Source organism: Kryptolebias marmoratus, linkage group LG20, assembly GCF_001649575.2.
Source record: "Kryptolebias marmoratus isolate JLee-2015 linkage group LG20, ASM164957v2, whole genome shotgun sequence".
In the NCBI taxonomy this organism is placed as follows: Eukaryota; Metazoa; Chordata; class Actinopteri; order Cyprinodontiformes; family Rivulidae; genus Kryptolebias; species Kryptolebias marmoratus.
The window spans coordinates 3,515,536-3,533,263 of record NC_051449.1 but is presented as its reverse complement, the minus strand read 5'-3'; the positions used below and the strand labels follow the sequence as shown (position 1 = coordinate 3,533,263).

Sequence of the window (17,728 nt, the reverse complement as noted above, 5' to 3'; positions counted from 1 at the left end):
GTGTGTGCAAGAGCAAAAACATCCATGTCAAAACAAGAGCAAAAAAAACCCCACAAACAAACACTTCTCCACCAATAAAACTAAATCTATGCCTGATTTTCCCATAGAGATCTGTGTGTTTTAGACATTTTACCATATATTTTTAATGGGTCGGCTCTCTCTCGGGGGTCATGAAATATTTATTGAACGCAGAACAGTGTCACAACTGTCAATAACGCTGAATAGAAAAACAAATGCTTGAATCACAATTGTTGCAAATTTCTGTGAAACTCAGAGCAGTCATGTTAATTTTAAATAACAGGGGATGACCTGCCTTTACCCTTGCTTCTGTGAGAAATTCCCATCCTTCTTACAAACACAAACAACATTTTGACATTTCATTTGGCTACTGCTCATGCTGTTGTCCAGGGCAGCTTCATTTAATTGCTTTTATTATGTTCGTAGCCCTGCCAAGACATCTGAATAAAAAGAAAAGGGATGTATTCAACGATGCTTCCGCTACTGCCGAATGACTAATGGTAAATCAGAGGAACAGCCCTTTGGCTTTTCAGCTACAGAGCTGCCGTGTAAACATAAGCCACCCTACCCCACCCAAAATATCTAAATTCTTGCATCTCTTGTTTCCACTAAGTGCATTTTCCAAAAGAAATGAGGCAGAAACCCCGAACAGCTTGGGTTGTCATCCAAGAATTTCTTGGCTAATTATGATGTGGCCAAATTGAAAAACTGAGAGGAATGAAAAACATTGATGAAACCATTTTAACATTCCAAAATAACCTATAGTAAAAGCCTTTTCTTTAGCCACTTCAATGTTACGTGATGGACACATTTTTATTTAAGTGATTAGAACAAGAACACATTACATTTATAACACACCATTATAAAACTACAGGATCTGTAAAGTGTTGGCTGTAAATTGGGTTGAGTTGGCTGCAAATCTGAACCGCACAGCTTCTCGGGAATTTCCGACCAGCTGTCTTTTCTACGAGCACACTCAGTCTCCATTGTGGTTTGTTATGTATGGCCATTAGCTGTTGCATTACAACAATTTTCAGCTTGAAGTACAAGAATAAAAAGCAGCCAAGAAAGCCAACACCGAATAACAGAAACGACTTGACAAATCAATACTTGAAAGACCAAATGTAGGGGGAGTTCAAAGCCAATTAGCCCAATGTCCAATCAATGAGGAGGCACGCTGCTCGCTGCCATGGCAACCACAATTTATTTCATGCTACAACGATGCATCACAGCTAGGTAACAACATCTATCTCAGTTAGGATGAGTGGAGCTGCTTTATCTCCACCTGAGAGTTATATGAGGTTATTACTGAGGTGTGCAAGGGACACTGGAAGCAAAAAAAAAGGTATTTTTGCAAGATTCCTCAAAAGTTTTTAAGTACAAGACATGCACTTCCAGTGTTCTGCCAATGTAATTATTCCCGACAGAATTTGTGTTGACTGTGTTGAGAGCACACAAAGCAGGAAAAGTAGATTTAGGTGACTATGCCTCATATTCAACCAAGCAAACCTTGAAATACTTATGTTTAAATATATATTTTGTATTGTTATTTTATTGTTGAGTTTGTGGCCCACAGCAAGAGTAAACATTTTTGTTCTCATGTATTTATGTCATTAAATCGAGGTAGTCTGCTGAAAAACCAGGGCATGATGCTGTAGCCCGATGTATCATGTTCTCAACAAGCATGTTTGTTCCAATAAAGGACAGAGAATTTTCCACCATTGAGTGTTTAAATTTTATTTCTTTCAGATCATTAGTTACTCCTGTAATTTTGATGTCATGGACAGATAGTAATAATGAACAGAATATAACTAACATCCAAGTGTTGTAGTTAATTAATTCTTCTCATCATGACAGATTACTTCTATGATTTTGAAGATGTTTGCTCTTTCTTTACTAAAGATAGAGGAGGACACAGATTCTGGCAGGATGAGTAACTTGGTATTTCACCAAAAGCAAAAAAAAAAGCAACAAAAAAAAAAGCTTCAGGAATTTGCAAAACTTTTGCAGGATCTCAAAAAAAATTGAAATCTCTCAAAACTTTTGCAGGATCTTGCAATAGAAACTTGTTTTGCAAAAGAAACTTGAGCTCTGGCAAAAACTTTTGCAAGATCTTATAAAAATACATGTTAACTTTTTTTTTACCTCCAATGTCCCTTGCAGGGCTCAGTAGGGTGGCCTTGCACAGAGGTTGACAGTATAAACACCTCAAACTGGTGAACTAATATGATACCATGGTGTTTATGACTATCTGCTTCTGGAGAGAGATTTTGGCTTGTATTTAGTTCTTTGTTGACAAGGCAATTGCAACTCTTTAAAGACCAAATTAGATTTCATTAGAGCAGAGTCTAATGAAAAGATGCAATCAAGCTGCATTATGAGCAATGTATGTTTTAGCACTTATGCAGCTTTCCCCATCCAATGGACTAAATGTCTAACTATCTTTGTGCGAAGTGCAATGGTTGCAAGTATTCCTTGTAAATAAATCTTTCACATGGGCCTCTAACTTTATGGATGCTCAGCACTAAACTGCTGAAATACCAATACTTTGCTTAATGCCGACGAGCAACTTTCCCTTTGCAAGTCACCTAAACAAAGAATATCAGCAGGGTCAAACCTAATTTGGCTCTAAAACAAGGTAGACTCTGCGGGATAAATTTCACAGCGGGGTATCAAGGTGATTTTCAGGTGTTTTTTTCACAGTTGGACAGGTCACATTAAACTGATGTAACTTCATCAGCCTTTTTTTTCACCACGCAGTCTGAGAGTGACTGGTAGGAAAAGTAATTAACTTTTGTAAAATCTGTATAAATAACATGACGACTGCAGAGAAAATATAAAAGGTGCCAAAAGCTTAATTTCATTCATTTCAATTTGTCACAATTTCACAGGTGTATGGAGAAATGAAAATAGACTGCAGTCAAGCTGATTTGTACAGACGTCAATCAGTCTCAAAGGAGGCTGACTATGAACACAAGAGAAGCAAGAACGCCATGCTGCACCATTATCCTGCAGTGAGAACAAAGAAATATTTTCAGAATACTCTAATTGAACCAAAAAAATGTGAAAAGCCTTGGGCTAGTCTTCCCAGAGATGAACGACAAGAGATGGACAGTCAGAACTGTCCATATTTAGAGACTTTATGGCAAAAAAAGACTTGAAGTTTGGTCAAACTAGATGTAAAAAAGGAGAAAATCTTTTTAAAAGTTTTTTTTTGTACTCAAAATCCAACTTAATCCCTAAACCTTTTTTAAACACACAAGGACACACATACCTTTCATTATTTCTGCATGAGTTAACATTAAAATATGCCTGACACAGAGCCAAGGGTTTATTCTAAGCCTCAAGAAGTTTCAACTCCAGGATCAAGATGACAGCTTCTTGTTCAATATACTTCATGTTGGAAACTGTGTCTGATGGTGTTTGTGTGTGACCCACCAAGCACGGTGACAGTCGCCCGGGCAGTGCGGACGGGCATGGTGAAGATGGAGCAGGTGTACTCGCCCTCGTCAGACAGCTGCACGTCAGATATGGTGATGGAAAGCTCCATGGGCGTCGAGCGGTGCAGCTGGATGCGGATGTCTCTCAGTGCTGAGGATGGGAAGAAATGAGATATCAATATTTAGAAATGTGCTTTATGAATTGTTTAAGGAGGTTTAAGTGCTGTTATGTAAGAGTTTATTTAACAGCTTCTATCTTTCTGATTATTGTCAGTGTTTGACTCTTCTTTTTTATCTTTAGTGAGTGTTTTTCAGTCATATGAGTGAAAAATATGTGATTTTTACACAGTCCAAAAAAAGGTTAAAAACAAAAACAACTGGACTTCTTTTCTGAACATATCTCATCATTTTTGTAGCCATCTTGAACTGAATTGATTTCCAAAGTTGTGGTGGTAAATCCAATGATTATGTTTTGAAAGTTCCAATAAAATTGTTTTCTGTGGTTTATTTTAGTTTTTATTTAACCTTTTTTTTATACTGGTGGTCTTATTGAGACACAAGGACTCAATTTTTAGAGACACCTGTTCTGGACAAACATACTGATAGACAAGTAAACAAGTATAGTTGTTCATAAGATATTTTGCTAACAGAGAAATAGATAACCCTAAACTTGTAAGCAAAAATGCTGCAGAATGAGTAGGGCTTGGTGTTGTGAAATACTCTTATCTACCAAATTTTAGCTCAATATCTGTGGTATAGTCATTTTTCTGTCTATGGCAGCCATATTAAATCAGATTGATTCCAAAAATAAATCAGTTGTAGATGGTTACCCAATAATTAGTTTTGCAAGTGTCATTAAAATTCATCCAGCAGTTCATGAGTTATTTTGGTAACAGACAGACAGACGAGCACAGAAACACATACAAGAACATTATTGTCCGCCTTCACCTTTTGGTGGTGGGCAATTACAGCAATGAAATGCAAACTAGTAAACCTATTCCTTTTTCACTTCTGATTCTAAACAACCTACAGAGTTTGCTGATCTGACTCCCAAGGGGGAGACAGTGCAGCCTCGGACTCAAATCAGCAAATGCATATTTCTCCTTTCTTCTCATTTTAGGGCAAGGCACAACTAATAGATCCTGCTCACAGGATCTGAGGTATCCAACAAGAATATAAGGCATTAAAAATGACTTGACTGCTAGAGGCCAATAAGCTGAAGAGCAGAATTTAAGCTGTTTCCCGCATCACGTATACATAGCATAAATTTAAGCACGTATAGCTGCAAGAGATGCGCCGATACAGGACACAGATGTAACAAAATCCTGGAATAAGCACAAATAAAAAAGCATTACGGCAGAAAAAAATAGAAGGACAAAACAGCATGAATTAACATTTTTAACTGCTGGAGAGGGATTGAATAACTCACCTAATGTTTTAAAAAAAAATTATTTTGTATTGAAAACAGACATCTGGAGTTTTAGGAAAAACCTTTTGAAATATTAACAGTAGAACTAAAAAAGATGCCACAGGGATACAACTTGAAACTAAAACCAGATCCTGTAGAACAGTTGCGTTTGATAGATCTCCAGGTTTAAAACTGTTTTATGAAACATGCAACCAAACAAAAAAGAACAGGAGTTTGCCCAACCATTCTATATGTTTTGTGGATTTGGAGAAGGCTTATGACTGTGTACCCAGGGGCATCCCGTGAGGGGTGCTCTGGGAGTATGGGGTGGGTGGCCTCTTACTAAGGGCCACTCAGTCCCTGTGCCAAAGGAGTGCAAGGTTGTTTCACATAGCTGGCAGTAAGTTGGACCTGTTCCCAGTGAGGGTAGGACTCCTCCAGGGCTGCCTTTTCTGTTCATAACTTTTATGGAGGGAATTTGCAGGCATAGCCGTGGGGTGGAAGGTGTTGAGTTTGGTGGCGAGAGAATCTCGACTCTGCTTTTTGCTGAGGATGCAACCCTCTTAGCTTCATCGAACTGCGACCTCCAGCTCTTGCTGGGGAGGTTTGCAGCCAAGTGTGAAGAGGCTGGGATGAGGATCAGCACCTCCAGATCTGAGGTCGTGGTTCATCTGGAAAACAGTGGACTGCCCACTCCGGGTCAGGAGAGAGGTTTTGCCTCAAGTGGAGGAGTCTAAGTACTTTGGAGTCTTGTTAATGAGTGAGGAATGGAGGGAGTGAGAGACTGACAGGCGGATTGATGCAGCATCCCCACTGATTCAGGTGATCAACTGATTAGTTGCAATAAAGAGGGAGCTAAACAAGATCTAGACAAGGTCTAGATTTACTGGTCAATCTATGTTCCAACCCTCATTTATGGCCATGAGCTTTGGGTAGAGACCTAAAAAACCTCTATCATAACTACATACAGACAAAAAAATGTTTTCTCCACAGCGTGTGTGGGCTCAGCCTTAGAGATATGGATGAGGAAATCAGCAGAACTGCTGCTCCTGGACATTAAGTTATCACATGTGGACAACCAAACTTTTCTGTAGCCAAAAGGGAGAACAGTTAATAAAAGAAAAGAGAATTGTCCCCTGAGACACTTTGCGAGTTAAATTTAAAAAGAAAGATGCAGCCACCTTGTACTGCTTTCTAATATACACAAAGTTTAGGAAGCAAGTTGTCCTGATGCTACATCAGTAGAAAAAAAAGACAAAGAGAGTGAGAAAAGGCAAACAAAATGGCAAAATGTAAGTCACGCAAAAGAGATAAACAAGGAGTACAAAACGGGGAGGAGCTCAGAGCGGAAAGAAAAAAAATATTTAAAAACTGGAGAGAAAAGCAGAAGGAAAATAAAATAGCGAAGGAAAGATGCAAGTAATAAAAAACGGGCTGGCGGAGTGATGAAAAGGAAGAACGCAATTGAAGATGGTTGAAAGAAATTGGTGAAGGAAGGATGATGTGAAACCAGAGGATAAAAAGTAGTAGCAACAAAAAAAGATTGAACAGAGAATATGGGAAGCAGAAAGCAGGGAGAGATTGGAAAGAGGAAAAAAAGAGAAAAGGTAAGGTAAAAATGTGGGAAAGGTGAAAGGAAATCATATAAAATGGACAGAATGTAAAGGAAAATGGGGTACAGGCTGTAGGAAGAAAAGAAAAAAACAAGAGAAAAAGCAATGCATTGGAGGAAAATGGAAAGTAAGAAAGATAATGCACAAAATTTAAAGCATAGAAAAGTGAAAGACGTAATAGAAAGAAAGAGGAGGAAGGGAGGGGCTGAGGTGTTTAGAGGAAATATGATGTAAGAGGCGAAGAGGGGAGGAGGAGGAAGAGTGATGTAGATGAGGTGAGAGCAGTAAAAATAGCAGAGATGTAAGCCTGAGCAAGGCAGTGGAAGACAAAAAGACTGAAAAAGAGATGCAAATTGAGAATGAGAGACGGGAGAAAGTGCATGAGAGAAAACAGAGAAATAAAACAGAGGAAACATAAATAGCAAAGAGGATAAAGAGAGAAACCACAAGGGATGGGTGGTGCGAGAAAAGGGGGGAAGTGAAGGAAAAACATAAATGACTTTGTCATCAATGAGAAATCCTGCCATGAAAGAGGGAGAGAGCATAGGCGACCGAGATAGATGATGATGATGAAATGCTACGAAATAACTGCTCGTTTCCGTGATAGCATTGACCTCTGCAGTGTTTGTACTGTGTGATTGCAGCCTGTCTTTCTACTGACTTACCTGCCTGTCTTTCCACACAAGATGTCTAACTTTCTTACTCAGTTAAAGCCTTTCAGCTTTGTCCTTTGCTACCAGCATGCAGACTTAGACTTTTCACAAATAACAGCTGAATGCGTGACAACCATGAAACCTTTCTGGCCAGATCCACGCAATAATTCGATAAACTGAATTTTATATTTATAGCTGGTTAAAGTTAGAATACAACCTTTGCAGAATTAAGGGAGGTTTGTGCATAACAGATGGAGCAGTCATGGCCATTGCCTACATTGGCAATTTCATGGCAAAAATGAAAGATATGTTGGGCTCTGAGGGTTTTCCTCTGTCCTTCGCTATGTTATATTGATTTTTGTGCATGTTGAAGGCTCGCAAAAGCTTAAAGTCCAAATTTAATTATTCCCTTCTATCCATTTTCTTTACCCACTTGTCTGTGAAGGGTTGTGGGGGAGCTGGTGCCCCGGCGGTCATTGTGCAAAGGGTGGGATACACCTTGAGCAGATCACAAGTCCATCACGGTGACATGTAGAGACAAACATTCACTCCGAGCAGCAGTTTAGAGTTGTCAATGAACCCAGCATGTATGTTTTTGGAATGTGGGAGGAAATGGGAGAGTCTGGAGAAAAAAAAAACAAAAAAAACAGGCATGTATGTGAAGAGCATGCAAACTCCACACAAAACAAGCCCCAGGGGGGAGGCAAACCTGCAACCTTCTTTCTGTGAAGCAACAGCTCTAGCCTCTGCACAGCTGTGCTATCCTAGTTGTTCCTTTTTACACATGAAACTACTCCTGACTAAAATGTTTTGCATGTAAAATACTTGCAAAATATGTAAAAATCTTTTCTCCCATTATTGATCTCCATCCCCATAAAACAACATTTGCATATAGCACCAAACTATAGCAGATCATTCAGAGCAGCCTTGGTTTTTCAGTAGCTGGGTCTTAAAGAGATTGGAACAAAAGCAACCAAAGCTTCTTCAATAATCTCAGATATTGTAAAAATAACTATTATCGTCCTCTGCCATGAAATGCCTGTGTCTGTCTCTGTGTGTAAAACTCAGGAAATAAGCATTTGATGTGCATCTACAACTTTTGAAGACAACTTGATAAAAAAAAAAAAAAAAAAGAGACATTGAGCTAAAATTGTGCATGATAGTAGCTCAGAGACGTTCCCAACACACAGTCTTAGCACTAACTAATTGTGCAACAATCTGTTTTCAAATCAGCCAACACAAAAATGGCTACAACTCAGTCAACTGGGCAGACGATGAGCTACATTTTGGTGTGGTAGTAGCTGAGAGTTATTCTCAACACATTCTCTGAAATCTAACACGTCTCACGAGATCTCAAATTACCACAGGGGAATCATCCATAACGTTTGACCAAAACAGCTAAAACTTTAAGAAAAGCTAGCTTCATTTTAATCATGAATGCATTTTTGATAAATTTTCAAAATACAACTAGGAATCTGAAAAAGAGCACAATATTTTTGCTGGATTTTCTCTAATCTTAACTGACTACCATTTGAAAATCAAAAATTTGACTCTATATCTCTGAAATATGGAATCAAATCAACAGAAACTGTTCGTCAAATTGTTGCTATGTCATTGTGTAGTTGGGTAATCATAAACTAAACTTTAAACTTCTTTAGGTCATCAGATTGGTTTGAAAACTACTGACCTTTAAGATCGGGCTGTAATGTTCAGGTTTGCTCTCTTGCACCTCTAACTAACAGCATATGGTTCTGAATACAACTTTTAATCTCTGCACCAAAATTAAGCTTCAAGTGAGGTAATTAAAACTATAAACCCTGTGATAATTTCACACAGAAACCTAGTGAGGGGCTATTTTGCATTTCCGTACATTTAAAAGCATATATCTCTCATATAGAGGTAGAGATCGGAGACACACCCTGAATTTCCGCATGCAGCTCCTGCAGTGTGTTTGTTGTAGAGCAGAGACGAAACAAGCTACAAGCTGAACACAGCAAAAAGCCAAGAAAACAGCCTACTCTCTGTGTTGTCAAAGACTTGTCACCACCTACATCTTGGGATTTTATTGGACGGATTAGACATGGATGAAACTGAACAGAGATTTAAATGTGATGCTGGAGAAAGAGAAGTGCAGGGTAATCCAAGTTAGCCACTAAGATCCTTACTTAATGTGAGGAAACAAATTCAAAAACACATTTTAGTAGATGCAAAATGCTGTTTTTTAGTTATGCACTGAGCTATAAACACTACTATCATTTCTAACTCATTATTAGATGAGGTAGTTGTACAGAAAGGCTAATTCAGAGAACAAATTATAAGCCTAACATTCTTTTAAGGAATGCAAATCGCCCATTGCCTTTCATGCCAGAATTTTAAACTGAAATCATTTTATGCTGAAAAAGGACAGAGCTATTGCTGTTTTGTTCAAACCTTGTAAATTACATTATGCACAATCTAATGCAGTATTGTAAGATCTCGTGAGATGTGATAGCACACAGAGAATGTGTCGAAGACGACTCTCAACCACTAACACACAAAACTTTAACCTAATATCTCTAAAAATGATGAGTTCAAACCATTTCTGTGCTTCATAATGTTGATTAGCTCGTATTGGGTTGACTCCAAAAGTTAATCAGTTGTAGATGTACAACCAGAAATCACTTTCTGAGAGTTTCGTTAAAATCTATCCAATGGTTCATGTGATATTTTGCTAACCCAACAGGCAAACAAACATCAGAAAAATAATTGCACCTGTAAGTTCCAACACAAATGTGTCCAAGTTTTATGCTTTTGTTGTGGTTACTGTCTGTTTTTCTCATCTAATTAGATTTTTATAATTAAATTATATTTGTATATGTTTAGCTCTTCATCTCTGTCTCTCCTGGTGTCCGTTTCACTGTCCACACACACACACACACACACACCTCTGTTTCTCTTTCAGTTATTTTATCTAACGCTACTTTATCTTCATGCCTTATCGCTAAGCAAGGTCACAACATTAGTCTTCATGAGCTACCCACGTTGTGTGTGTGTCTGTGAGGCATACAGTCACACACACACACTGATCCACACCCGCTGGACCTTGTGCTCAACTATCAGTCTCCCTAATTCTCTTCCCCTTGGTCCTCTTTGGTCTCCTCCCTCTTGTTCTTCTTCATCTTCTTTCCTTACATCTCACACATTTCTAATCTCTTCAGACCCCAGGCTCTTTCCCCCTCTTTTCTTTCTTTCTTTTTTCATTATGAACGATGTACAGCGCTCGCACCTACAGGTGTGATGGATTTTCAGAGCTGATATCATATCTAGTTACGGAGGCGTATCGATCGGGAGGCCCCTGAAAATTGCACGCATGCCTGGTGCTGTTTAGTCTGATGCGGGCGACGTAAACAGTCTGCCAATAGGTCGCGCTCTGCTGTTTGGCTTTTGTTTCTGTGGTGAAGGGATGTAATGAATTCCTTAGTTTGAATATATACTGGATTTATGGGTGAGACGTGTGCGTGGGTTTTATGGTAGAAGAACACAGCTGACTTTTGGTTTGACTTTAGGTCCAAAGCTTGAAAGCCCATGAAACTCTGACCTTATGAGCGTAACTTTAAACATTCAATTTTTTTTTTTGAACATGAAAAAAAAAGGAAACAATCGTTTCTGCTCTTTTGCTGTTGTTTGAACAGTTGAAACTCAGAAAACCCTTCACATATTTTATTTTCTAAATTAAAAAAAAATATTTTCCTACTGTGTGTGTGTCAGAAACTTAAACAGAGGTTAATGCAGTGAGAGCCAAGAAACTAATATTTCACACAATTTCATTTCATAATTAAAGAACTAAATGCATATTACCCATCGCCTTTCAAGCCAGAGATTTAAACAAAGATCATCTGTTGTTGAGATATTTTGTTTGAACAAAAAACATTATGTTCAATCTCATGCAACAATGCAAGATGAGTATGTGTTGTGAATGACTCTCAGCTACTACCAAACCAAATAATAGCAAAATATCTGTAAAACTGATTGAATTACAACCATTTTAGTGTTTTTAAGGTCAGTTGGGTTGAATTGTGTTGACACTGAATGTTAATCAGCTGTACCTGTTCCTCCAAAGATTTCTCTCTGCAAGTTTCATTAACATTTGTACAGTTACTCATGAGATATTTTGCTAACAGACAGACACATGCACACATCATCCACCATTGTCTTTTGCCTGTTTTAGCAAAAGGAAATTGAGCAAGTTTAGCTTTTGATGCACTGCTGTTTTCCTCAAAATTCATGCTGGTATTTCAAATATCACCTAACTGCAAAAGTGTGTTTTATTCAGAAACATGTAGTTTTTCCAACCTAGGTTTAAGAAAAATCTGTAGCTATGAGCTATTGTGTCCTTTTTCCTCCAAGATTTTGAATCCTTTTGGTTGAAATCATCTGCATGTTTTGTTTTCTGTTTCTCATAGTGACAATGAGGTCATTTTTTGTGCATTTGAATATCTTGTTTTTCATTTAAATTTCTACTGAGAGTTATGGTGATTGCAATACTAAGACCCATCTGCTAACTAGACAGAAAAAAACCTGAGTTGTTAGTAAAAATGTTGAACTAATGATGTATTTTAGAAAGAGAATATGTTATTGTGGAAAAGCCTCATTTAGAATATTGCTGCAGACTGATTTAATGGCTAATTTTGCATTTAAGTGTCACACTGAAAACACAGGTGCAGCTCATTTATGACTCATGTTGGAACAACTGCTTTGTCACAGCACTTCCAACAGTTCTCATTCCTGAGATGATGGCGTTTTTTTTTTTTTTTGTTCTTATCAAAGCCTGTAGCATCTGTGAGTGTCCTTTGGTTTTGGTGCTGGAATCCATTAGTTGCAACTATTTGATGCTGGGCGTAAACGCTGTCTTATTAACGAGCAATAAAGTCTGCATAAAGAAGCCAGAGGGGGGGTTGTTACATAACATTTGTGAAATTACTCTTTTTCTAAACACTGCAGTTCACTACAATATGGAAAATTTTCTAGTCACGTTGTTCATTCTGTTTCTCTTGCTTGCTTTTTTTTATTAAACCAAATTTTTTGGATCTGTATTATCCTGAAATGATCAATCAGTAAAAAGCTCAAATGTGAAATGTGAAAATCAAAACAGCGTTCTGTATATTTTGGGTCAGCAACAACAACACTTTCCTGGCACATTTATCCTTACAGTCTTTTGTTCTGTTAGGCATTTTGGAGATCTTTAATACGGCTGTCCTCCTGCAGAAAATGCTTTCATATAACAAAACATTCATTAGGACCAGGAATAGTGGACAATGGCTTTTAGTATTTGTAACGTCAATAATTTTTTAATAATTTAACTTTATTTCCAAAAATGTTTCACATTGAAATACATTGAAATCCCTTCAATTCTTTCAAAACTGAAGAATTTAGAAACTTCCTTCATTTTGCTTTGATCGACAGATCGGCTAATTTTAGCTTTTAGTTACGATTTCAAAGATTTGGATGTTTAGGAAACCTTCACAGTCAGAATGAAAGGAAAGAACTAACATCTCACAGGCCTCATACACAAGTGGAAGAAGTAACTTTAGAGTTAAGCTTTTAGGTTCCTGCACCAAAAGCATCTTGATAATGGTTAGACAAAATATCAGAGTTTGGCCCTTTGTATTATTATTCCTGCTTGTTAAAAAAGAACAAAAAGTCAAATTCAATAAGTTTTTTTGCAAAGATGATGATGTCCTTAACTGAATTTTTCTGGGTTTTTTTTGTGATTGATGTGACATTAATTTAATAATTAAATGGATGTTAGGCCTAAAAAAAAATGTGTCTTTATCAAGTTAGGTTTTAATTAGCAGCTTTTGTCTAAACACTGTTGGCTTCAAATAATGCATGATAGCAATGGGCTAAATGTCAGTCTTGAAAACAGTAGCTCATTAACCAAAGGCTAATGTTCATCCTTTATATAAACAGTGAACATGAAATATGCCTAGAACTTACTGCTTTAACACGGCCTGACATCTTTATTTTGGTTATTTATTTTAATGGTGTCGCTATAATAAAGGTAGAAAATCAGTTTCAGAATTTCTAACAAAAACATATACAGTATGAAAGGCCTGCTTTACTTGAAGAAATTCACTAGCTAGAAACCCACTAGCTTTATTGCCAGTTTTATGAGTTTTAAAAGATCATCTTATGATGCAATATCACAAGATGTCATCCTTACAGCATGTATTGTGAATGACTTTTGGTTTTACGCAGATCTTACCTCGTAACACATGGGAATTTTTACATTCCTGTGCCAACAAATGCTAATTTGGCTTAAAAAGTTCCCATCTCGAAGCTTTATTTCCTGTTAGTACATGCAGAGTGAACAGAACCTCTAGCTTGTATCAGGAAATTGTTTCAGGTAATCTCTGAGCTGAGAAGATGGAACATTTGCATGTTGATTACATATCAACTACAGGATCTGTTTATCAGCATCCAGTTCCTTCCTTCCCGACTAAATCTGCTGTTCAACAAGCAGCTCTTTTCAGCATCTCAAACTCCAGATCCTGTCCTCTCCAAACTGTTGATCTGGTCACAAGAGCTATTTTTGCCTCTTCTCCCTCCACCGGCTACTCTTCCTCCTCCCTCATCTTTCTCATGCTCTTTCAACTTCAAACATTCTGGGAGAGGAGGGGGGGGGGTTCTGTCCCAACACATACTGAGTCCACATTTCTGTTTCATCTGCCTCCTGCCTGCTTATGGCTTTCCAGACAAGTTTCCACTCTGCCAAGAACTCTCTTAAATTCAAATTTGTTTTATTGGCACACCAGGCATAAAAACCTGGGCTTCTGCAGCAAAGTACATCAGTTACAAACCACATTTTTTAATATTTCTGCCACTATTTCCCCTCGCAGCTTACCTCTTTTCATCTCCTCTTTTCCGTTCAGCATAAATCTGCGTTGCACCTCCTCTGCATCCCTCTGTCAATTTAGAGCATTTCTCAAACTTAAGGCCCACCGGCCCAGTTCAGCACTTCCTGCAGTTTTATCTGGCCTGCAAGATAACGTCTAAATGTATTTAAACCAGTCTGCTGATCTGTGGCCGATTGAGTCCCTATCGCTTCTTGTTTTGTATATCAAGTCTAAATTTTTCATGAACTTGCTAAAAAAAAATGGCAGGTATCTGACATGTGCATCAGAAAGTCGGCTTAAATGTGTATTTTCTTTTTTTTTTTCTTGGTATTTCATAGCAACATGTTAGTAGCTAAAGTAAATGATTGGATTTTAAATTGAGGAATTCATTTAGATAATTTGATGGATTGTAATGAAATGTATAACTAAATTAATAAATGAAAAACTGCTTATTGAGAGCAAGTTGTAAATGCAAGTTATTTATGATTTTTTTCAATGAAGTGACTGAGACTGGTCCTCAGCTAAGACCGAATTTTAAATTTTGGCCCTTATGTAATTGAGTTTGACACCCGTGGTTTCAAACCTACTTTTCAACCTCTTTTCAATTCCTTTTCCCCCTTTTTTCCTCTAGTCCTTCTCACCACACAGCTCCTTCTCATTTTGTTTTACATTTCAGGCATTTAGCCGACACCCTCACCAAAAGAGACCGCCTCTCTCCCTCGCTCCCACACATGTCGCCTCCATCCTCCCATCTGTTTCGGAATATTCTCTCCAGCTCCCTAATTATCCCTAGATTCCGACAGCTGATCTGGGTTCAGTGACCGCAGGCTTCCCTTGATGGTCCTCTTCTCACTGATCAGAGGGCGTAAATTGATCCTGGATCAGTGCGTTGACTATGAAGTGCTTTATAAACACACACCTCTGCCTGTTTTATCCACCTTCCACTCCTTTTTTTTCTACCTCACATGTCCCTCTTGCAATGCCTTCATGCAGAAACACAAAAAAAGATTATCTTTCAGATATGAGGACACAGATGTATGCAAAATCAATGGAAAAATGCAAACAAAGCAAGATGAACCAAACATTGCCCAAAGGGCTGCAAAGTGCAGCAAAGCAGGCATCAATTCCTCTTGAGAGAAACTTGAGAGAGAAATGTTTTAGACGGTGTGTCAGCTTCCAGCAAGAAGTCAGTCAAACTCTGAAATGTTGTATTTACAACTAAAACACATCTAACGTGCAACTGGAGCCAAAAACTCTGACCAGTGGTGGTCCTGACAAACTCGATAACCTTAAAAAAGCCAGCCTAGTTCAAATGGATTAAAACGCAAATGAGACTTAATTAGAAACATAATGCTGAAATGCAGGTTTGTTAATTATGTATGTCACTATCATCCTGCTGCTTTTGGATGTCCTCGTGTCATTATATTAGCTCACTGCTCATTTTACGAGTCCAAAGATCAGATTCATGCAGAGTAAAGTGAGATCTATTTTTACTGATGTGCCTTTGTGTCCTGGGGTGGTTTGATCTGACTGACTTTGATACCTAGGGAGGTGTGTTCGGCTCGTTTAATCATTTTATTTTTATAAAAGATGAGAAAAAAATCTGGTTGCCTTTAGACCTCCGTTTATTGCATGCAAAAAAAAACAAAAAACATTATTCCTTTTATCGTTGCTGTTATTTGTTATATATGCACCAAATGCAGCATTACTGAAAGAAAACAAAGTATTTAAAGTTTTTAAATCGGGTATTTGGTGAAAGCTTTTCCCCAAACACACATAACCACACACTAAGAATCAGTAAGAATAAGGAATATGAGTTGAGGATGACTCTCAGCAACTACTACATCCAATATTGCTCAATATCTATAAAATTGACTAATTTATAGGCATTTCTGTGTTGGCTAAAGTCAATAAGCCATTGTGGTTGGACATTTTGAACTATGCTGATGCCAAAAAGTCATTGAGCTGTAGATGTACATCCAATGATTACTTACAGTAATCATTAAGTAAAAGCAAAGATATTGCACATTTTGTAATGCTCTGAGTATGTGTTGGGGATCATGCTCAGCAACTACCACATCAGATTTTAGCTCAATATGTGTAGAAATTAACTGAAATATACACATTTTTATGTTTTCTAAGGTTAGCTGATCATGGCAGCCACCTTCAATCTTGTTGTCTCCAAATAGTAATCGGTTGTAGATGTACATTTAATGATTACTTCCTGAAAGTTTTAATAAAATCCATCCAGTGATTCACGAGGAAGTTTACTAACAGACACACAGAACTGACAGTGAAAGTTATTGGCAGCGATTAAAAAACAGATCTCGAGCACGCAATTAGTGTTCAGAGTATCTGTTGCGGTTGAGTCTCAGCTACTAACAGAACAGATTTTAGGTTAATATTTCTTAAATTAACTAAATTAGAGCAATTTTTGTGTTTTCTGAGGTCAATTGGCTGCGGTAGCCTTCTTGAATCGTGTCATCTCCAAATGGTAATCAGTTGTAAATGTTCATCCAATGATTGCTTTCTGACAGTTTTATTAAAATTCATCCAGTGCTTCGTGAGATACTTTGGTAACAGAAAGACTCATCCACACATAGACAAAAACATAAAAAGTTAGGTTGTCATACAAAACTATTCAGTCTTTTGATTTTTTTTACACCTCCCTTTTAGTGAAAGTCATATCAGGTTTTTGTTTGTGACATTTTGGTTGAAGATGTTCATTTCCATTCTTATCGCCACTTAAATTAGAACACTGACAAAGCTCTTCTCTCTGTCAAAAATCTTTGAAGCTACAGCAAGAAGATGATTTGCTTAAAATAGCAGCAATGAAGAGTTTTAGTCCAAAGATGAAAAAAAAGCAGAAACTTTTAAAAGATTATTAAAGTCACGCGTTCCATCCTCTAATTGTACATCTTTAAAGGAGCTGTAGTTCTTCGGATAGAGCGAAGTCAGCTGTTTCTATCCTTTATACTAAAAAAAAAATCAACCCACTGTAGCAAGGCATCAATCTTCTTGTCTGTGTGAGTCTGTGATGAATCACTCTGGAGTATCTGAAGTCCACGGATACAGGGTTTAACTCTCCTTAAAGAATAGGAGTAACCCTAATAGATGTCAACTTCCAAAACCATCCAACCTTTCTTTAAATCCATCTCCCAGCATTGATTAAACTCTTAATTTTTTATATGAATGTAATTCCCTCATTTATTAAAATCTTTTGCCTAAATTATCATATTTATGAACATGCAATTAAGTTTCCACTAATAAGGCGACTGCAGCTGCTTCTCCGGTAAATCATTTCTCTGATATGCAACGGTGAAGTAATTCAGACACTCGTTTTGAAACAAAATCTTACACTAAATAAAGCTATTTTTCAGGGTCCCCTACATTTGAACATATTTGAATGATAATGAATCTCAAGCGTACAGTGCTTAGGCAGTAACAGGAATAACAACAACAAAAAAAACAGTGTTCTGCAGTTTTAATCTGTTTGGGGAGCTGAAAGTAGACTGTGTTCTGTCAAAAGTTAAAAAGATAAATATTTAAAGGCAGACAATGTTTTTTGCCTGTGTCTCTGTCTGTCTGTTACCAATAAATCTCAAGACCCACTGGACGAATTTGAATGAAACCATCCATCTATCCATCCATCTTCTTCCTCTTATCCGGGGTCGGGTCACGGGGGCAGCAGCCTAAGCAGGGAGACCCAGACTTCCCTCTC

The 17,728-nt window shown here is 37.7% G+C and overlaps 1 protein-coding gene across 1 annotated transcript in view; it reads right to left on the bottom strand.

The window, feature by feature from the left end:
* cadm3 (cell adhesion molecule 3) overlaps window positions 1-17,728 on the bottom strand; it is a 116,206-nt gene that overhangs the window by 33,583 nt on the left and 64,895 nt on the right. Inside the window, exon 5 of the mRNA XM_037981910.1 lies at window positions 3,457-3,609. Coding sequence (XP_037837838.1) covers window positions 3,457-3,609 — 153 coding nt within the window. The remainder of the gene's footprint in view (window positions 1-3,456; window positions 3,610-17,728) is intronic.